Below are 24,037 nucleotides of genomic sequence, written 5' to 3' on the forward strand. Positions count from 1 at the left end.
TTTTAAAGATGATTTTGCAATAAGAAACAAACTGCCTGTAGGTGGCAGTAAATTACTGAGTAATTCAATTTGTTCTAACAGCTGATTCATTCAGGCAATGAATGGGCTATTGAATCATTGGTTCCCCGATTGAGTCGTCAAAATACTCATTCATTCAGAAACAAAGCAGCAGGTGTGTTCGACTTTGAGCAGCACTGCACAGACTGATTGGTGTGTGACAAAGTACAAGCAAGAGCAATTTGAAAGCATACAAAGCCATCTGCGCTCTAATCTGTACGTTGATGTCATACACTGATTGGTTTGCGCTGCTCTGACTGACAATATTATGTCTAAGATATACCACAATATTAACCTATTTATTGATCTGTTGTACAAACCAAAATTTATTCAGACACTTTGAACATTTCATTCATTAATACAGTTTATTTACTATAGTGTAATAAAATATGACAAGATCTCAGAGTTAAACTGTCAGATAACGAGCAAGACATGGTCAGGTCAAAGTGTCTTAATTTCTGGTCCCAAACTGCTATCAATTTTACTGGTAGTCCACTGTGACATATTATACCTAAAATTCTTCATACAGATTACTTTAGTTTGCACCCACTAGTACAAAAAAAAAAAAAAAAAAAAAAATATATATATATATATATATACACACACTATATATATATATACACACATATATATATATATATATATACACACATATATATATATATATATATATATATATACACACACACAGATATATATATATATATATATATACACACACACACACACACACACACAGAGAAAATGTTTTGTTTGACTGTAAAATCAATATTTGTGCTTCTTGATTTTCTATCAAGAAAATCAAACTACCATTACCAGCAGATATCATTCAGAATAATATCGGCAGAAATGCAATAAATTCATATTTAAGCTCATATTTCTTTAAAGGTATGGACTCGCTGTTGGATTTGATGTCACTCCAATCCCTAAAAAAAATTGTATTAGAACAGGAACTATTCTAAACAAACAACACAACAGATAATAAATAACTGATCCTTCAACGATGTATATATATAAATAAAACCTAGAGGCATTTGTTATAAAACTGCCAAACTGCTGATTGAAATCTCAACCTTGTCTGAGTGAATGAACTTTTTGACCTTGAGCTGTGAACATTGGTAACACTGTACAATAAGGTTCATTAGTTAACTGCATTAGTTAACGAACTAATAAATGAACTGCATCTTTGCTACATTTACTAAAACATTATTCTTATCGTGTTACCAGTTAATGCACGGTGAACTAACATGAACAAACAATGAACAACTGTATTTATTAAATAACGTTAACGAAGATCAGTAAATACGATTAGTAAATACAAAAACAAATGTATTGCTCATGGTTAGTTCATGTTAGTTAATATATTATGTTTAACTAATTAACCTTATTGTAAAAGTGTTACCTGACCATTTAGCCCCAACTTTATAGTTCAGTGCAATTAATTTCTCCACAATGATTTTTTTTTTTTTATTTGTTTTATACATGGTTTATACTGTGCTCCATTTGCTCAATAAATCCCTGGCTAACAAACCCAAGGCGCTGCATTCTTAAGGTGTCTTGTAACTACCGGAGGGACTCGGCTTATGACCATCTCGGGGAATGCTCAACTCAAATAGCACTTTAAAATGTGATTGCTTCTCACTCTTGCCCTGAATATGGAGTCTTTTTTGTAATGATACTATTGTGCAAGAACACTCTGACAAAATTAGATTTGAAATTCACCACACGGGGTCGCCACCTTACCGTGATGGTGTAGTTGCCGGGCAGCAGCAGTCTGTAGTACTCCCCGTTACGATCGGTCCTGAACGGACACAGGTTTTTTCTTCCCGCCACCTCGACTACAGCGTTTTGCACAGGCTTCCCATATGAATCCATCACTACTCCTTTCACCCCTGTGCAAAACACAAGACAAACTCTTTCACTTGATTTCTATTTGAACCTGATTTAATAAAAAGGTAGGTTACTACTACTTTTGTTTTTGTGGCCTGTAGCCACATATCAATCACACACGTTCTCTTAAAATGGGGCAGTTGTGGCCTAATAGGACGGAGTCGCGGATTCAAGTCTCAGCACCGGCAGGAAACATAAGTGGGGAGTGAATGAACAGCGCTCTCATTACCCACAACTGAGGTGCCATTGACCTAACCCCCAATCGCTCCCCATGCGCCACTCAAAAATGGCTGCCCATTGCTCTGAGTGTGTCTTTGCAGTCTGTGTGTTCAATACTCACTGTGTGTGTGCACTTGGATGGGTGAAATGCAGTTATGGAATAACATGTAAACACTGCAGTTGCAGGTCGGTGTCTGTGTATGTACGAGGGGCTTTTAAAGGTGCAAAGCACCATCTTCCAAGCTTTCCAAGCAGACAAATGCAAATAACAGTAAACATTATAGTGAGGTATTACAGAAGTTGTTTAAGAGGTGTGGTTGCGTATGTCAAGATGTTTTGCTTGTGGTTGGGTTACAGGGACAGTTGTGTCAATGATATGGGTGTGGATGGTGGCTTTGTCTATGTGACTCAGCTGTGGGACTATCACATCACTAAAGGTTAAGATGGTGCTGTGTGTGTAATTTCATTGCAACTGTAACTGTATATATTTAGCGTTAATGATACCACATGAAATTTAGCTCATTTGTTGGCTGCAATTATATGGGTTGACAAAACAGCTTTTTTTTTTCTGTAATGCCTGCTTAGCTTGTTTGTTTATTTAGTGGCCACTTGCGTCTGGGTGGGACGTTTCACTGCTAAAACCTGAAATCACCTACTTTCTTGACTTAATAAAAGGGTTAAAGGTGTTGTCACATCTACTGTTACTCAGAGAAATCCACTTCTTTCAACAAGAATCCATGCAATTGGGAGTTTCACACGAGGGCATAGATTTTGATTGTTCAAATTCACAGTGTTGATCAACACAAAGCTGCGTGGTTTGTTTGTTCTATTGTGATTTAGTGATTTAATAATCACTGCTCACATATTTCAGTTACACTATTAATTACACGACTGGCTATTGCATTTAGCCAGTCTAGCTTGCAATTGTGTTTTTGCAATAAAACAATTGTTTTATCACAAAAACGTACATGCAATGCCTAGTAATCTGTCAAATTACAGATAGACAATAGCAACATTAGTGTTTATCATGTATAGCTTTTTGCCTAAATATCAGCTCGGTATAAAAAATTAATTTTCAGTTGTAAACAACATTAAATCTCTTCAGAAGAGCATGACATGATATCAGTCGCCATGATACCAAGTCGGTACTGAAAATTTAAAAATATGAGACTTTTAGCGCTGTTGAGTGGATTTGTAAACACCTCTGATTGGCCTTTGTGTTGACGCACTCATCAGATATGTCTGATTGGCTACAATGATGGGAGCGTCTGAAAGCACACAGAAGTGTTTGAATTTGAAAGCGGGAACAGGAGCGTTTGAAAGCATTTCAAACTCTTCCGTGTGTATCTGTGCAAGCGCTCGGAGAGCGTCATTGATGTCTACTTGCATGTTTTTGAAGCGTTGATCATTGTAGCCCATCACAGACACATCTGATGACCGCTTGAACACAATGGCCAATCAGAGGTGTTAACGAATCCGCACAACAGTGCTCAAAGCGTCACATTTTTAAAATTTTAGTACCGACTTAGTATCGCGGTTGGTACTTTTGACAACACTAGCTGGAAGATGAGCTATTTAGATTTTTTTTTCTATCAAATATTGTGTTTATCGTGCATAAACAGTATTGTGTATATGAAAAAACAGTTACACTATTAATTACATGACTGGCTATTGCGTTTAGCAGGTCTAGCTTGCTAATAAACAGTTGTGTGTTAATAATAAAACATACTTGCAATGCCTAGTAATCTGTTAAATTACAGATAGGCAATAGCAACATTAGCAAATTGTATTTTGTGTCGATACAGGACAACTTAGCGGAGCTTCAGACACAGACGATAAAGTCAGCTGTCCAAAGGCTACAGCCCAGAAACGTCCCGAGCACAGCGAAACAAGAAAATAAGAAATTATAGGCACATGGCCGATTGGCCGTGTGTCTAAACACAAACACCACCACATGGCCCTAGACTCTGGAATGATTTCCCCATTTCGATTAGACTGGCTTCATCTTTATCCGTTTTTAAAAGGTAAAAACATATTTGTTTGACAAAGCATATAATACATGTTGAAGCACCCCTTTTTTGTTATATTATAATGCTGAAGCATTGGTCTATTTTATGGTATTTTTGTTCAATTCTCTGTGTATGTGTTTTATTGCTTTTTTTATTTTTTTACTTTGTGTTTTTCTGTGTTTTTGTAAAGCACATTGGACAATGTAGGTTGTATTTAATTGTGCTATATAAATAAATTGCCATTGCCACCCACTTCTAGTGTATCATAAGTAATGATGGAGAGGTAATGATTGATGGAATATTTCAGTATATGTGCCTATGTGAGTCTATTGATTTTGGAAAACTCTGCATTAAGCACCTTTATGTGGGCAAATGTGTCTATGCTGTACATACCTAGGTGTACTTGCTGCATGTAAGCCAGTAGTGCAGGTCTGTTGGCCTCCCATAGGCCAGGAAGCTGTTTCTCTGGAGGAAACTTGCAGCAAGAGATTTCCAGTGTGAGCTCTAAACACTGTGCCCACACATAGTTGTAGTCTTGCATTCCCCCTAAAAGAACGACACATTCAACTAGTACAACTAGTACAAACAGCAGGATATTACTTCCAGCGTTTGTGCCACATAAACTGCTAAACACCATGTGATCTAATGGATTGCATTGCGCATTAATTGTTACACTAAATTGTTATATAAGTACACCCCCATCACCACTGCATATTTTGTACGTCTCCCTCCCAATTCAAGTCTACTAATGAGTTGAAGTAGTTGAATCAGACATCCAAAATGTGCAGTAGTGGGGTTTATCCTGGACAGGTTTAAGAAGCACTGAGCTACAGCAATTATTTTGCCATTTTGAGATAACTGATATGTTCTGATAAGAGTACAAACTGTCCATTTTATTTTTATAAAAATGTGTAAAATAAAATTATCAAATGGAAATGCAACCCGAATTTCTGAAAAGGTGGGACGTTTTTTAAATTTGAATAAAATGAAAACTAAAAGACTTTCAAATCACATGTTATTCACAATTGAACATAGATAAATGTTTAAATGGAGAAAATTTACAATTTTATGCACAAAATGAGCTCATTTCAAATTTGATGCCTGCTACAGGTCTCAAAATAGTTTTGAAGGGGGCATGTTTACCATGGTGTATCATCTCCTCTTCTTTTCAAAACAGTGTGAAGACGTCTGGGCATCGAGGTAATGAGTTTCTGGAGTTTTAGTGTTGGAATTTGGTCCCATTCTTGCCTGATAGAGGTTTCCAGCTGCTGAAGAGTTTGTGGTCGTCTTTGAGGTATTTTTCGTTTAATGATGCGCCAAATGTTCTCTATAGGTGAAAGATCTGGACTGTAGGCAGGCCACCCGGACTCTTCTACGACAAAGCCAAGCTGTTGTAGGCCTTCCCTGAAATAAATGTCGTCTGGAAACCTTTATATACCTTTCAACATTCACAGTGCCTTCCAAAACATGCAAGCTGCCCATACCGTATGCCATACGGTATATGGTATACCGTATATTAGGGGTGTGCCCGAATACTGTATTTGGAACGCATGATCCCACATCCCTAGCACTTATGCACCCCCATACCATCAGAGATGCTGGCTTTTGAACTGAACGCTGATAACACGCTGGAAGGTCTCCCTCCTCCTTAGCCCGGAGGTCACAGCATCTGTGATTTCCAACAAGATTGTCAAATTTGGAGTCTACTTATCATACAACATGTTTCCACTTTAAAAACAGTCCATTTTAAATGAGTCTTGGCACGATGGCGCTTCTGGACCATGTTCACATATGGCTTCCTTTTTCCATGATAGAGCTTTAGTTGGCATCTGCAGATGGCACGGCAGATTGTGTTTACCGACAGTGGTTTCTGGAAGTATTCCTGGGCCCATTTAGTAATGTCATTGACACAATCATGCAGATGAGTGATGCAGTGTCGTCTGAGGGCCCGAAGACCACGGGCATCCAATAAAGGTCTTCAGCCTTGACCCTTACGCACAGAGATTTCTCCAGTTTCTCTGAATCTTTTGATGTTATGCACTGTAGATGATGAGATTTGAAAAGCCTTTGCAATTTGACGTTGAGGAACATTGTTTTCCACAATCTTTTTACACACTCTTTCACAGATTGGAGAGCCTATGCCCATCTTTACTTCTGTGAGACTCTGCCTCTCTTAAGACATTATATCTAATCATGTTACAGACCTGATATCAATTAACTTAATTAGTTGCTAGATGTTCTCCCAGCTGAATCTTTTCAAAATTTCTTGCTTTTTCAGCCGTTTGTTGCCCCCCTGCTAACTTTTCTGAGACTTGTAGCAGGCATCAAATTTGAAATGAGCTCAATTAGTTGATACAAACACTTATGTTATCTATGTTCTATTGTGAATAAATCAAATCATTTTAGTCTTTTAGTTTTCATTTTATTCAAATTTAAAAAACGTCCCAACTTTTCCAGAATTCGGGTTGTATATCATCCATGTTATTTGCTGACACAATGTCATGAACAATAACTAAAATGCTGCTTTGAACACTTTTACCTGATAGAGGATACCAGTGGTATCCGTTAGTGATGCCATCGACAAAGTCTGTTAAGTCGGTACAGCTGTCTCCATTGTGCATTTCGGTGTGGCTGTAGGAGTAGGTTCTCGCCAAGTGGAAAAACACGTCGTCGTCGGGGGAGATGCTCTTGCCTCCTTGCAGCTCGCTTCCTGAATGACATTGAATGCCAGTGTTGGGGGTAATGCATTACAAGTAACTTGAGTTAACATAATCTGACACTGCTTTACAACATTAAGCTGTATAACGGTCTATAAAGTCACGTTACCACAGACAATGATTATGTGATTCATTTTTTAGAATAATTTCAAAAATAAAACAAATAGCACCACTCTGCTCTGAAATTGCATATTACCATTGCATTACCTATTAGTTTCCTGTAGCTTTTAAGAGTGGACAATGTATTTGTCAATTAACATAATTCCTTATCCTTTAAAAACTGGGGGAAGCCACTGAAAAGGGTTAATTAAGCAACCGACCTCTGTTGCTGTTGTCGTAGGGGTAGCTGGCCACCACCGCACCTCCGTGGAGATTGGCCGACAGGACGAAAGTTTCGGTCTTCAGCCAGTCCATCACTGCCCTGACTTCTTTCTCCCTTTCCTCCTCGTTACTTTCAAATGCATCTGGGAAATTTCGATTCAAGTCCACACCGTTCTTATTATACCTGGGGGAGGGAGAACTAGTTACTCAAGGAAACTATAGCGTATAAATGTGCTTTTCTGTCATTCAAGTGAAATGTGGCATTGAGAAAAAAGGATGCAAAAGTACAGCTTAGATCATAGACCTCCTCCGCATGTTCAGCAAAAACCTAACAAGCCATTTCAAACGACCTAAACTGCTCAATAGAAGGATATTTAACATGTTCTGACATTTTCACTGCTGATTTGGGAGGAAAACCAGTCATTATGCACAAATTTATTAAATGGTAATATGTACCAAAGAAATCTAAGTGGACTACGGTCATACATTGATTAGAGGCCTTATCAAATTAGCAAAAACATTTAATAAATTGTTGAACAATTGTCAATTGCATTACTGTCAAAAAGGGTTTTCTTTTAGCGTACAGTAAAATATTACAAAAGTTTGGAACAAGTCTACTAATGATTAGTACACAAAAACAGTCATAATTTCACTTTTCACAAGCACTTTCCTATTAAACAGGCTTGTTTTTGGAATTCAGCTTTCATCTGTTCATCATTCAATGATAAATACCTCCCTAAAACATTTTTTAGCAACGTCGACTCAACTATCAACACCCTGTTACATGTATCTTTTACACATTCGCAACAAATACCCTGATTCTTTTGTGGACATATTGAATAGCAGACCTGACTGTGTCATCTGCAGCCTGCATCTGTGCTGACACCAAAATCTTCAAGGATGAAAACATCAAATGCCTAACTAGCAAACTAACAGGCCAGTGACAGCTCTTCACATTAGTTCGCACTGGCAGGTCTAAATTTGTGTGGGTGGATTAGTGTGTTTGCCGTGACACCATCGGGTGGAGCGATCCTTCTTAATCCCGAACATGGAGCGCCGGCTCTACGCCATACAGAAGTGCTTCCCTCAGGGATTCCTATCTGCTTACAGTTGCAATGCTTTGAAGTCCTTTAAAACAGCCACACTCAGTCAACAAATGCAGCAGAGCTAAAGCAGCATGTCTGGATGCCGGCACCAAATTATTACATACAACTATAAAAATATTATATATATATACCTAATATTGTGTTGGTCTCCCTTTTGCTGCCAAACCAGCCCTGACCCCACTAGACCCCTGAAGGTGTGCTGTGGTATCTGGCACCAAGATGTTAGCAGCAGATCCTTTAAGTCCTGTAAGTTGCAAGGTGGGGCCTCCATGGATCGGACGTGTTTGTTCAGCACATCCCACAGATGCTCGATTGGATTGAGATCTGGGGAATTTGGAGGGGAAGTCAGCACCTCAAACTCATTGTTGTGCTCCTCAAACCATTCCTGAACCATTTTTGCTCCATTTTTGAACCATTATCCTGCTGAAAGAGGCCACAGCCACCAGGGAATACGGTACCAACGGTACCTTTGCAACAATGCAATGAAACGGTACATGGTCTGCAACAATGCTTAGGTAGGTGGTACATGTCAAAGTAACATCCACATGGATGGCAGGACCCAAGGTTTCCCAGCAGAACATTGCCCAAAGCATCACACTGCCTCCGCCGGCTTGCCTTCATCCCATAGTGCATCCTGGTGCCATGTGTTCCTCAGGTAAGTGACGCACATGCACCTGGCCATCCACGTGATGTAATAGAAAATGTGATTCATTAGACCAAGCCACCTTCTTCCATTGCTCCGTGGTCCATTTCTGATGCTCACATGCCCACTTTTGGCACTTTTGGCAGTGGACAGGAGTCAGCATGGGCACCCTGACTGGTCTGCGGCTATGCAGCCCCATACGCAACAAACCGCGATGCACTGTGTATTCTGACACCTTTCTATCAGAACCAGCATTAACTTCTTGAGCAATTTAAACTACAGTGGCTCGCCTGTTGGATCGGACCACATGGGCCAGCCTTCACTCCCCACATGCATCACTGAGCCTTGGCCGCCCATGACCCTGTCGCCGGTTCACCACTGTTCCTTCCTTTTGATAGATACTGACCACTGCAGACTGGGAACACCCCACAAGAGCTGCAGTTTTGGAGATGTTCTGACCCAATCGTGTAGCCATCACAATTTGGCCCTTGTCAAACTCGTTCAAATCTTTACGCTTGCCCATTTTTCCTACTTCTAACACATCAACTTTGAGGACAAACCATTCACTTGCTGCCTAATATATCCCACACACTAACAGGTGTGGTGATGAAGAGATAATCAGTGTTATTCACTTCACCTGTCAGTGCTCATAATGTAATGCCTGGTCACCCCTGACAAAACGTTTTCACCCCCTGGCTCTTAATGCTTCGTGTTTCCTTTGAACCTTTTTTAATAGTTGTGTTTGAGTCCCTCAGTTGTTCTCAGTGTGAAAAGATAGATCTCAAAATCATATGGTCACTGCTGGAAAGGGTTCAAATATGCAAAAGATGCTGGAAAATCAAAGAATTTGCAGGACTTGGAGAACAAACAAGTGACTCATGAACAACCATCACAAAACAAACAACCAGTTGTAAATCATCTAGGTAACCACACACAGTATTAAGAACCAAGGGTATTTAAACTGGGTGATTTTTATAAATTAGCTTTTTTTTTTTTTTTTTTTTTTTTTTTTCTTGTGGACTTTATGTAAATATCTGTTATGTGAAATACTTTATTCAGGACAGTACTAAATAAAAAAAAAAAAATAACATGCAATTTTCATATATATATATATATATATATATATATATATATATATATGAAAGAGAATGACTCAAATTGCATGTTACACAAGGTATTGTGAAAGTAGGAAAGCCAATGACAATGGGGAAAAACAAGCAAACAGGTTTAATTGTTTTGGTTGGGTTTTGTACAAAGGTTGAGGTTCAGTGATCAAGCCTTCCTGGGTGGTCAACGTTGAATGCCTATGAAATCAACCCAGACGCAATAAACAGGATGTGTGTGTGCCACGTTTTGCTGGCGTTTGAACACAGAGCTGTTTTTTCCTGCTTTCACAATACAATAATAATAATTTTTAAAAAAGTCTCTAAAAGTTGGCCTGCACTCTCAACCTCAATTGCTGTTGCAGTTTAATGGCAGAGATGAGCTTGTTTATGCCAGGTTCTCTCACAAATATTGGAGCTCTTCAACTTGTTTGAAAGCTTTTTGAAAACTGATTAAGCACCTCATAAATCCACTCAGATTCTCTTGTGTGTCTGGCTCAGTTTGGACTTGGGTTGTTTTCTTTCACTGATTGCCGGCCTCATCCAGACACCTGATTTCTCTCTTAAAACCCCAGAATCTTAATCACGCCAGACACTTAAACTGATCTATGTGGCGCAAACCACATTTTGTCATGAAAATGGTTGATTAACCGCTTTCAGCTCTATAAACTATTTGTCTAAAAGAGCTCTTGAGGTTTCCATTAGTGCTGAGCTGTTAGTTTGATGGGGCAGAACAGATCGTTTGAAGGCCTTCATCTTGTCTGATGCTTTCTGCATTTGTGATCAGACCAATGTTTGCCATTTCTCTTATATAAGCTCAGGATATGATTTTGGTAGGGTAGCTGATCCTGGGTCAGACTAAGACACATTGCCCCATCTGTGATATCTAGAATAATAAGGGTACCTCCCTTATCACTCTATAAATCAGCATGAAGGATCAGCGTGCAGTGCGGTTTACTTTAATTTAAAACACTGTTTATATGTAATGACAGCTTGTGTCATGGTGTTTTCAAGATGACTTACAATTTTACACACACACATTGCCACACAGTTAGATCCCTATGCATGCACACAGCCATAAAATCTTTGTCAGCCTGCACTCTAGGTCTGTCAGTTTAATTTGGAGGAGTATCAGGGTTTTCACAGGGCGTCAGGATGTGTGAGAGCCATTAATCTCTGAGTGAAGAGCATTAAATAGTGTTTATGTTGTGCTTTGTGGCTGTTGAGTGATCAGTGTAGAATGGAAATATTTCTGGTGTGTTTCACCGATCCTTAAAGGAATAATTTACCAAAAGTGTTGTCATTGTTTATTCACTCTCATGTTGTTCCAAACTATCAATGGAACACAAAAGTAGATGTTTAGCAGAATGGGTGCTGGGGACTGTTCATATTTTCAACGTGTACATTCAGAAGTGAAAATATATTTAATGTATTTAGAGAAATGTAGCAAAAAAAGCAAATAATGGGTATGTAAGGGGTATGTAAACTTTTGAGCTCAACTGTGTGTGTGTGTATATATAGCATGATGAGGTTTGAAATGTCTACACTGGAACAATACTCACAGGTTTACGTTCTAGAATTTAAAATAGATTGCAGGACATAGCACGCAGGATTCACTGATTAGTAATCTTGTATTTGATTCAAAACATAGCTCGATTTCCCAAATCCTCCTTCCACCCCACCCCTAATTGCCATTGTTCAGAGCCAGAGGTTGACATGTCGAACCGCTCAAGCAAATGTTTTGAAAGAGCCACAGTGTTTGCATTACTCAGGAAGTCGACCTGGGAATGGCTTACTTATAATTAGCTCTGTACGTTAAAATGAGGCAGAAATTATTGCACGTTGCCCTTACAAGGAAAATACCCTCTATGTTTATGGTGTGTGAGAGATATAGAAGATGGATATATGGAATCAAGATGTAGTGGCCACTTTCCACGGCCTAAGGGAAAATTCCTGCAGTCCAGCTGTGCTTTCGGCATCAAATTATAGTACTTTCAATGAAACCTCAGATGACATACATTTGCTTCAATGACAAACTGACCAGTCATGTGCGTGTTGATCGTTCCGCAGAGAAAACTACGAATGCCAGGCCAAAACATCTGCGGACCGTTTGATTGAGTCAATTCGCCTTAAACGTCTAAAACCTCAAGAGTTGTCTTTTCTTAAAATCGGAAATAAAAATGGCAACAGAGCAGATTTCATTGGCTTCCAAATATAGTCACAGTACATGGTGTTTTGAAAACAGACCATTTCCCAAATGAATTTATCAGAACATCCATTTCCTGTCAATTAGTCCTTTGAGAATGACATTTCCTCTGAATCTTACGGGTGGCCACATGATATTATAGTCTGCAATTCCTATCTGAAAAGTACTAATATCACATTTTCTCACAAACTTATAACTGAGATTATATAAGTGTCAGGAAGAATATGTTTTGCTTTGTTTCTCCTTGATCTCTTAACTGTTTTTAATCTGTTGTAGTCACGTACACCTTTAAGCAGTATCTTGTTATTTCCTATTAGAGCCATACATGAATTTAGCTTTCCTTGTTTTAAGTTGGCTTAACGTCCTACACTTTTGCTATATAAATTACGGAGAGCTCAATAAACTTTGACTTTGAGTGAACAGCACTTCTTGTGATTGTGTCATTCTTTGTCCCCGGTACTGGTGTTTTACTCTGCTCTGCATTATAGAACAATACTTACAGGTCTGTCTACTTTATATTAAGTATTGGAGGTCCATACTTTTTATTTAACAAGTACTATACTGTATTATATCCCAAGGATGATTTGATTTAATCGACTAGTTTCTTAACTTAAAAGGGGATTGGAGCAGATGGGAGTGTCTTTAACTCAAGCCATTCAAATTTGAAAATAGTGGTTCTTTATTAGGGCTTAGAATTGACAACCGATTAAAGCTTTATAGGTTGTTCCATATATACTGTTCTTTAACTGTTTTCAACATTGATAAGAAATGCTATTTGAGTACTAAATCAGTATTTTACAATTATTATTGAAGGATTGCAATTTTCACTAATGAAAATTCAGCTTTGCTAATGTCTTTCAACACTGATAATCCATCATGTATTTATATTGTGTCATGAACTAGATTATACACAAACTCAAGTTTTCATGTACTTGCATATAGTACCATTCAGGCCTTAAACTCAATTTTCTATTTTTCAATGATCAGCTTGTGTATTTTTAAGTCTTAACTTACAAGTGTTGAGTTATTGTTTCCTGTGAAATGTATAAACGTTTTCCGTGGTTTATATATTTTTCTTAGCAGACTTGCCACATACACAAATCTAAGCTATGGGTTTACGAGAAATACATGAAGTGGTGGTATGACAGGGTAGGAAAATGTCTTACATAAGGCACAACATCTTATATAAGGAGAATGATTTAAATGTATGTACAGTATGATATCTAGGTTACTACAATGCAACAACTTTTCATGGCATGACTACCGACAAAGTTACTGAATAATAAGTTGTGGTTCTTCCTCAGTTACTATTGCACATAATTTATGTAATTGTTAAGTTTTATAAAACACTTTATACAAAACAGATAGTTTCAAAGTGTCTTTACATGTCTGGTTGATAAACGGGAAAATAATGATCGATGGTACAAACAGCCTTCAATTCTGCTGTAAAGCAGCTCTAAAAAAGACAATATTGTCATTATTCAGCTCAAGTCAGATCAGTGTTGATTCAGTTCAGTGAAGAGTTCATCAATCATGAAATGAATTCAATTCAGCTGTAAAGCAGCTCTGGAGAAAACAGTGATGCTATCCAGCTCAGTTCAGCTTTCATCCAACAGTGCCAATGCAGTCAAATCAATAATACTGCCGGAAATTAAGTGTCCCCAACTAAATAAACCGAAGAAGACAGTGGCAAGAATCTTAATCAGAATCTTAATGATAAAAGTAGTTCATCATTACATCATAACATGCATCATTCACCCGCCATATTGCTAAATCCAACCAATTTTTCTTCGGTTGGATTGAAATAAGACACGGTGGCAGCGGCTGACAGGGTTGTGTTTGTTTCAGTTGGTTGAGACTGGTGCCAAACCTCACAGGAAGCTCATAGCAAAAGCCACGGCAATAAGAGCGAACCGCACTGCATAAAAATACAATCATCGTCATCGTCGTCAATGTGCACAGCTGCATGGTTGCTGTTGTAGCGTGCACTCTCGCTTTCGCTCTTGCTCAATCTCTTTCTCTCTGAGTTTAACCACCATATCATCAAATCCAGATCAGATCTGTTTCCAATTGCGCCCCATCTGAGCAGGAGCGCTTATGTGGTCTCAGACTGCAGGAGCAGGATGGTTTGTATTCAAGGATGTGGCTTCTACGGTATTAGATGAGGTCTGGTGTGTCTCCAAAGTTTTGGGACTTACTGAGCTAGACATATGGTTGAAGTTGTCTCGCACGGCCTCTGTTTCAAAACCTAGGGAGCTGCTTCAGTGTCTACCTTATATAAAACGCAGCTATAATGTATAATAGGGCTGGGCGATATATCGCATGAGATTGTCACGCGCATTTCGTCAGTAAAGCCGGTTCCCTGATTACCGCTAAATTGCCATCACCTGCTTTCAAATGGAGCAGCATTTAATAGACAGAGCCGTAGATCACTGACAAGCTACGCAATATCGCGTTCATTATTGCAGATGAATCGCCTTAATGAAATAATGAAAACTCAGTTTGAACTGTGTGTACTGTGACCATCCCGCAGACCCAAGAGGTCTGCTGAAAATCTGAGGATAAATAGATTTTACAAAATCTTCCATACAGGTTTGGAACAATTTGAGGTTAAGTAAATGACAGAATTTTAATTTTTGGGTAAACTAACTCTTTATTTTATATGTACAGCACGTCATATAGATGTCATGATACAATATTATTGCGATTTTAAATGTATTGCGATATTCTACTACTTTAGCAGGAGATAAGGTACAAAGTTGTTATATTTTTGACAGTATAGATGAAAACATTTTAAATATTTGATTAACTATTTCATTGGCTTTAGATCAATGCCAATATCATAGCCATTTTATAAACAGAAACTGCATTTATATTTTAAGAAGTGTGTTCTTAAAGTCCCCCTGTAGTCAATAATTTTATCCCTTAAAACTCATCTTTGATCACCAAAATTACACATTTAAACGTTTTTTACTGTGAAAAAAAAAAAAAAAAAAAAAAAAAAACAATTCTTAATGCCTTAAAAAAGCTTGAATGTAACTCTACACCCTTGCCACACAGATCTATGAATATGATAATTAGCCCCGCCTCCACTCACTCCTACAAGCTCGGACAAGATCCACTCGGTCAAATACTGAGGTAAACGCTGCACAACGGTATCGCTCTTTACAACGTCGGACACATAAGTATCCGAAGGTAATATGATTAGCATTTTGCTTGACTACATTATCAAACAGCTAATAATATGTTGCTAATGTTACATAAACCATGTTCCTGTTCAGTCAAGTAGGGATGTCAAACGATTAATCGCGATTAATGGTATACAAAATAAAAGTTTGAGTTTGCCTAATATATGTGGGTGTACTGTGTGTAATTATTATGTATATATAAATACACACAAATTAATGTATATATTTAAGAGAAATATGTTATTTATGTACAAAATATTTTTATTTATATATAATATAAATTATATAAAAAATAAATAAATACATATACTTGTAAATATTTCTCAAATATATACATGAATGTGTTTGTATTTATATATACATAATAATTACACACAGTACACCCACATATATTAGGCAAACTCAAACTTTTATTTTGTATGCGATTAATCACGATTAATCGTTTGACAGCCTTACAGTCAAGACAGCTGCCTTCTAACAATCAGTATCCTTAAAAAAACACTTTGAACAAATCAGAACGTCAGTGGAGAAAGTAGTTCATCATTACATCGTAACATTCATCCACCATATTGCTAAATCTAACCAATTTTTCATATCAACAGAAAAATATAGCGGGATAACCTTCTTTTGAGACTCTCTTGCGTGGCGAGTTAATGACATGCTAAAGCCCGCTGGCATGTTGACTTGATTGCTTACAAGGTGGTTTGTAACGTCAGAAACACCAGCGATCTCAAACCACATTTTTGAAGCTGTCTTTAGATCACTGCAGTTTTAAAGAGAAAATACTCAGCAATGGTGTTGACTTATGAATTTGCACATGGTTTGTTTTAAAGCATGTTAAAAAGCAGTAGACAGACATATGAACAACATTAAAAACTTGATTTTCACCACTGGGGGACTTTAAGGTGTTTAAGTTGAGTTGGGAGTGCCGGGTATCCTCAACTACCTCACAAAACAATAACTACAATACATGCCAAATCATACATTTGAAGCTGCACCAAACATACTAGAGAGAGCCAGCATATGCATGAGAAAGTGACTATGCAGTTTTGGTTTCATCTCTATTTGTCTTCAATGTTTGAGCTTGGCTAATTAAATTTGCTAGGTCCCACTTTATATTAAGTGGTCTTAACTACTATGTACTTATGTTTAAATTAATCATTTGATACAATGCACTTATTGTGTACATACATGTTTTTACATTGTACTTATATTTTAAAAACACCTGCATGTAATTACATATGTAATTAATTTATGTAATTACATTTATAATTACACTGTTGACTCATCCCTTACACCTACCCATACCACCAAAGCTTTCCCTAACCTTACCCGTACCCCACCTCGATAGCAGCAAAAGTGTTTTGCAATTCAATATGAACCCAATAAGTACTTATTTTTTGATGTAAGTACATAGTAGTTAAGGCCACCTAATATAAAGTGGGACCATTTGCTTTATTGATAATCATACGGAGCGATTCTAGAGTTCACCCAGTGGTAGATATCACGGATATGATCAACCTACATAATCTAGTTTCTCTGAACAAAGAAGCACAACGTGAGGTGCTGATTTGTCTTTGATTGGTATCGTTGAAAACAGAAGACACCAAAGTTACTATACAGCATTTTGTTGTCCAACTGGCAAGGTCTGATCAAAAGCTTTATTGTTACATCCACAGGATGAATGAAACTTAGTGATCCAGATAGGGGTTTTCATATCTTCTGATAACAGATTTCACCATTTTTCCATTTGGGTAGATTTTTGTCAGCAGGTCGTGGCAACAGACCAAGCAAGTTATTTTCCATTGCTTCAGGATTATGACACCCTTTCCTGCGGCAAAACTATGTACCGCTGTCTGGAAGCCTGTGGGCCACATTGAATTTCAGTCTATAATGGATGTTTATCTTTGTGCGTGTGTATGTGTGAGTAAGATCCCCCATGCCAGATAAGACGTGTGTTTTGAGACTTTGTATCCTGCTTATCAGCAAAGTTTTGGATGATTTGTGGGAAACATGCGCTGTATCTCTAAACGTCTCATCTGAGGCATGATTTCATGGGCAGACAGTTACAGACTCTGACAACTTGGAAATAAATTGTTCAACTGGACGATAAAGGGTCATTTTTTCCCTGCTTTTTTCGATATACTAACCGAAATGTAAAATCAGATCATTTAGATCAATTATTGAAACAATGTATACCCTTATCTACAGTACACTGTAAAAAATGACTGTGATTTTAACAGTGAAAGACTGTAAAAATGCTGCGGTGAAAAACTGTCAATTGGTTTACAGAAAGTTTCCGTACTATATACGGTGAATAACTGTAAAGGATCTAATGGTACATTTAATGTGATTTTACGGTAAAATACCGTTAAATTCACAGTTTTTGGAAGTGAAAAATAACAATTCATTGTAAAAATTTACAGTGAAAAACTGTAAATTGACATTCCCACAATTCCCTGCGTGACACTTCACATTTGATATATTTTCGGTGAAATAACTGTTTCTTCTTAGTTTTTCTCATTTTTTTCTAATCAGTTATGTACATTAGGGTTTTATGTTACACCTAATGTTGTTAAATTAATGTTTATTGGATTTTTAAGATTTCATGCATGTTACCATGATGGTGTTTAGTGTGTGTGTGAATGACACTGTGTGCACCTTCTATATGTTAGTGTTGTCCTTCTTAGCTTGTGGAAAAGCTACTTTTGATGAACTTTGATTCATCATGTGACTCTCATCACCACTGTGTTTGGTGATTGTCAGTGAATTATAAAGGTACAAAACAGATATTAGTACTTCATTAGGTTGGTAAATTAACATTATATCAGTTAATGAAATACGTTATTTTACCGTAAATTTAACAGATTTTTTTTTTTACGTTGCTACTGTATTTTTTACGGTAAAGTTCTGGCAACCACAGCTGCCGGTTTTTTACTGTAAATTTTACTGGGATTTTTTTACAGTGTATGGACCGATGCCACAAAGTGTTGAAGCTGAATGTCACCACGGACCAATCAGCTTTGAGCTTCAGACTACACTTCACCAACAGTACAATGAAAATATCATTCGTTTGCCCACTTTGTTTTAAATGTAGGGCTCAAGACTGCGACCTAATGGTCACATTTTGTGACTTTTTCCTGCCGGTGCCACTGAATTTTGTTAGAGGTTGCACTGGTGCCACTACTAATTTGCCTAAATGGTAAGTGCTGCCATCATTTTCGTATTACATCGAATGGCAAATGCGCCAAAAGCAGAACGAATCAGCACTATTCGTTTTAACCGCACTGATTATTATCTCAGTCGCTTACTGGTGTTGATCGCACGACCACTAAAACAGCGCTGCAAGATTCAGTGAGAAGCATTCAAGTTCTCTGAAACAAACCACAAATGTATCTGTGATTTAAACTAGTTTAAAGCCACATGAAACAGCGCTGATATATTCACACTCATGCAGAAACACTGCAACAACGATCTAGGCTTTTTCCAACCATAAATCACCAACATCCACCAGGGATTTACTGTAGTAACACTAACATGGTATTATGGCAGAAAAGTGGAATAATCATATCGAAATTTAGTATTTATCTCCTACACTTACCGGCCCACTGCGTATATGCAGTCACGGGCAGATGACTCAAAGCCATCTGGGTTCATGGATGGCAGGATGTGCACACGGCTGCTGTTCAACATACGTGTCACCAGCGGATCCTTCATGTAACGGCTGGTCAGGTAATCGATCAACTGAAGCAGTAGCACACGCCCCACAACCTGCACACAGAGAAACACAAATGTAAACACAAAAAGAATGACAGAATGGAAATAGAAACCAAGTAACTGACAAAATGTCTTTTCGCATTCTCGGGGTGGGAATCGCCAGAGGCCCCACGATACGATATTATCACCATACTTATGTCACGATACAATATTATTGCGATTTTAAATGTATTGCGATATTCTGCGATATATTGCAGTTTATTACCTTTTTCCAACTTCAAATTATGTCCCCAAAGGAAAGCTTTGTCAACTTCTGTTTTATCTAAAAAGATTCATTGCCTTCATCTTATTCAATTTTATTGCTGCAAAATGAGAATGTCAAGCAGACAATCCCACTTTGTATTACAGGCTGCATACGAAAATCTAGGCAGCTGACTTGTTGCCTCGTTGCCGTATCAGGCAATGACTTGTAAGGCAGTGTTTGTGAAGGCACCTCATGAAACTGATTTCAGACAGACTTCTGAGGCAGTGTAACAGTTTAATGATCTACCGCGAAACAGCGCGAGCTTTGGTGAGAACTAATCAAATATTCAATTACTACAGTAGTAATTTCTTGCTAGAATTGACATCAAAAGTGGGAAATGTTGGTCAAAAGCGTACAATTACACAGGACTGTGGGATATCAAAGGCAGCGAAGGATACACCTATGCTGCCTTCAAAAATCAATCAGAGGAAGGTATCTCGGGAAAAAGGAAGTGAAGCTAACATTGGATTTGGACATGCCTTGATACCTTCCTACCTTGAAATGTGTCCTCCGAAGGTAGCATTTTCCAGTTTTCGGACGCAGCCACAGTCCAGTCTACCTTAATTCACCCTTTGCTGAGAGTTTGATTGACAGGCAATCTGACCAATCATAACGCAGAATTCGCCGTTTTGTCCGACAAACAAACCAGACAGGAGAGTTAGTAGATTAAAGTATTAGTCCACTTTTAAATAACATTTTCCTGAGAATTTACTCACCCTCATATCATCCAAGATGTTCATGTCTTTCTTTCGTCAGTCGAAAAGAAATGAAGGTTTTTGATGAAAACATTCCAGGATTATTCTCCTTATAGTGGACTTCAACGGCCTCCAGACCACAATGATGTACCATGAACATATCGAAGGTCAAAATTACAGTTTCAGTGCAGCTTCAAAGGGCTTTAAACGATACCAGACGAGGAATAAGGGTCTTATCTAGCGAAACGATCGGTCAATTTTGAAAAAAATACAACTGTATATGATTTATAAACACAAATTGTCTCCTTGCACGTGCTTCTGCTTTCCGTATTCTCCAAAACGCTTACGCTGTATGTCCTACGCTTTCCCTATTCTACTTATGGAACGAGCGCTGTGCCAGTTTCGTTTTTTTCCGCAAGTAGAATAGGGAAGGCTTAGGACATACGCGTTTTGAGGAATACGGAAAGCGGAAGCACAGCATATAAGCACATAAGCATATACAGTTGTATTTTTTTCGAAAATGACTGATCGTTTCTCTAGATAAGACCCTTATTCCTCATCTGGTATTGTTTAAAGCCCTTTGAAGCTGCACTGAAACTGTAATTTTGACCTTCAACCGTTTGGAGTCCATTGAAGTCCACTATAAGGAGAATAATCCTGGAATGTTTTCATCAAAAACCTTCATTTCTTTTCAACTGAAGAAAGAAAGACATGAACATCTTGGATGATATGGGAGTGAGTAAATTATCAGGAAACTTTTATATAAAAAATTGGACTAATCCTTTAACGTCGGTGGACTTGAAAAATTGTGTATTGACGTCTTTCCGCGGTTGAAACAATGTACCTTCTGATTCTGATGTTTATTTGATGTTTATTTCATGCAATAACTAGGAAGAGATGATCGGTTTACGTGCCACTTTTAACTGAGGCACTACAGCGATCTGTCAACACATTATAGAGCCACAAAACGGCATTATTGTTTGGATTTCTTTAAAAAAAAAAAAAAATAATTGTTGATATTGGTATTGTTTCATACCAAAAATAATTTGTGTCGGCACATTGTTAGTGTCCTCTTTGCTCCGCGATGTAATGCAAACAGGTATGCACTGCTGTGCCACACCAGAAAAAAACTCAACAACACCATCTAGTGGATTGAAAAAGAAATTGATTTAATTATTTTACCAAAAAGTTAAATTCTCATGTGCAATTTATATAAAAGATCAATACTTGGCATACGTGTATCGATACAGTATTGCCGCGGAAAATATCGTGATACTATGCTGTATCGATTTCTCCCCACCCCTATCTCTTACCATGGTTGCTCCTACTTATGGCAAACATCAGATTGACATTGAAGAGATGGCTTTTATCATCGCTTCATAATGTCATGCTCGGTTAGGGCACAGGAGTGGAAATGATCAATTGTAACCGTCCAATTCAATTCACCACAACAAACTCCATATTTGTTCAATCAAATGTAATGTCTTCAATTATAAATCCACACAAACTGCATCAGTATGTGTCATAACAGATCTATGACAGAATCTTCAGCAGGAAATGAATTGCTCCATAGTAGGAAAAGGTCACTGAACAGATCGTTCATGGTACATCATTGTGGTTTCTTCTGTACGTCACATGACGCCAGGGACACTTTGATGTGGTTTGGGGAGAGTTTGCACTGCTATTCACATCTTACGGGAGCAGCTACACCAGAAACTACTTACAGAACCTGATGCCCGAGGAGCTCATATAAGTCAACATGCAAGCATTGAGACTACAGATAGTATCGGTCTGGTGTGGATGTCTCTGTACCCTTTCTGAGAAATGACTGCCTCTGTTTGTCCCAGGGACAACCCATTTTCTAGGAAACTATATCCGAACGAGACTCTGAGGTTAAAGTGCACCGTCATTCACATTGTGACACAGTGAGACCTGTGATTATGAAGCACAAGTTCAGACCAGTAGAGTGGTGGGTTAAACTGCCTGTCCCGGAGTGTTAGTCTATGTCTAACAGTGGGTGACGGTGTGTACGAGTACTGTTATCTGTGACAGCTGAAACAGACCATAGCACACTTCAGTTCATCGCTGTGATAACACACCTTTCCAAGAGAGTATAGCAACAATCTTACTAAGACAGACACCCATAAACAAAAACATGCCAATGCATATACAAAACAACGCATGCATACTTATATATATTTTTAAATTATAGATACAATATTAAACAGGGCTTAATATCCCAGAGAAGCACACTGAAAAATGTGCTGCGAGACCAATTAAAAACTTTAGAGGAACAATGAAAATGTGTAAAATAACATTTTTCCTTAATAAGCGTATGTGTGTGTGTGTGTGTGTGTGTGTGTGTGTGTGTGTGTGTGTGTGTGTGTGTGTGTGTGTGTGTGTGTGTGTGTGTGTGTGTGTGTGTGTGTGTGTGTGTGTGTGTGTGTGTGAGAGAGAGAGAGAGACCCTGGACCACACACACATCTGGAGTCTGCGGGTGCAAAAATCACCCTTTAAAAGTTGTTAAAATGCCCAAAAATTCCAAAAAAAATTCCACTAACAAAAATACATTTTTGATATATTTACAAAACATGGAACATGATCTTTACTTAATATCCTAATGATTTTTGGCTTAAAAGAAAAATCGATAATTTTAATACATACAATGTATTGTTGGCTACTGCTACAAATATACCCATGCGACTAGGGCTGGGCGATATATCGCATGAGATTGTCACGCGCATTTCGTCAGTAAAGCCGGTTCCCTGATTACCGCTAAATCGCCATCACCTGCTTTCAAATGGAGCGGCATTTAATAGACAGAGCCGTAGTTCATTGACAAGCTACGCAATATCGCGTTCATTATTGCAGATGAATCGCCTTCGATAATGAACATGATATTGCGTAGCTTGTCAGTGAACTACGGCTCTGTCTATTAAATGCCGCTCCATTTGAAAGCAGGTGATGGCGATTTAGCGGTAATCAGGGAACTGGCTTTACTTACGAAATGCGCGTGACAATTGCATGCGATATATCGCCCAGCCCTACATGCGACTTATGGCTGGTTTTGTGGTCCAGGGTCACACATACATATATACATACATATATATATAGTGTAACTATATAAAATCTATTGCCATGAGTGGTATTCACTGATTGCGAACTGCTCTTAATCCGTGAGCCTGTAGAAGCATTTTCACTTTGAAACATGCAACAAAATACATCTGTTTTTCACGTCTCATTGACACATCTTCGATAACTTAGTGGTATACCGAGTTTTTCCCTGTTCCTTCAGACAATTTGCATTTCAAGTCCATACAACACACAACCACTGGCTCCATAAGACCTCTGAGCAAATTCTGTAAAAACAGAGCTCAAAACGTCCACTGATGATGATATATTGAGTCCTCTAGTTCTCCCTGTCCCCATCAGCACTTACTCACTGACTCATCTCAGAACAAACACATCTGCTCCAATGGCGATTATACTGCTCAGAGAAAACAGTAAAGTCTGGTTTCACGTCTCATTGACACATCTTAAAAGTTCCTGAACATTTTACATCATGTTTACATTCCTGCAAATTGCTTTATATAGTTGATGTGTCATTACTTTTCTGTTAAAAAATTCAGTGATGTGGTTGAAACTTTACTGATGTGGTTTGGTTTTTGTTTACCATGCAATTTGCATAGTGTTCATCTATTGTGGGTGAAAAGAGTAAACTACAACAAGATCCAAGAACTGTGTACTGTTTCTTCTTCAAAAGACCAACACAAACGGCACACCCTCAGACCCTTCAGCGCCCCAGACATGATCACAGGGCCCAACGCCAGGCCTGAAAAACATGATGTTCTTCATACGGCAC

General features: G+C 38.1%; 1 protein-coding gene across 2 annotated transcripts in view; it reads right to left on the reverse strand.

Moving 5' to 3' along the window:
- Positions 1 to 24,037, reverse strand: part of cpm (carboxypeptidase M) — a 50,114-nt gene that overhangs the window by 3,325 nt on the left and 22,752 nt on the right. Inside the window, exons 4-9 of one of the 2 annotated variants that reach the window (XM_048157389.1) lie at positions 19,061 to 19,230; positions 7,213 to 7,397; positions 6,715 to 6,885; positions 4,569 to 4,721; positions 1,801 to 1,949; positions 774 to 983 (exon numbers count right to left, since the gene is read on the reverse strand). In XM_048157389.1, the coding sequence (XP_048013346.1) occupies positions 972 to 983; positions 1,801 to 1,949; positions 4,569 to 4,721; positions 6,715 to 6,885; positions 7,213 to 7,397; positions 19,061 to 19,230 (840 nt within the window). In that variant the 3' untranslated portion in view covers positions 774 to 971. Of the gene's footprint in view, positions 1 to 773; positions 984 to 1,800; positions 1,950 to 4,568; positions 4,722 to 6,714; positions 6,886 to 7,212; positions 7,398 to 19,060; positions 19,231 to 24,037 lie in introns of those variants that run through there. The other variant, XM_048157388.1, reaches the window with a different exon arrangement.

This window comes from Megalobrama amblycephala, linkage group LG14, assembly GCF_018812025.1.
Source record: "Megalobrama amblycephala isolate DHTTF-2021 linkage group LG14, ASM1881202v1, whole genome shotgun sequence".
Classification (NCBI taxonomy): domain Eukaryota; kingdom Metazoa; phylum Chordata; class Actinopteri; order Cypriniformes; family Xenocyprididae; genus Megalobrama; species Megalobrama amblycephala.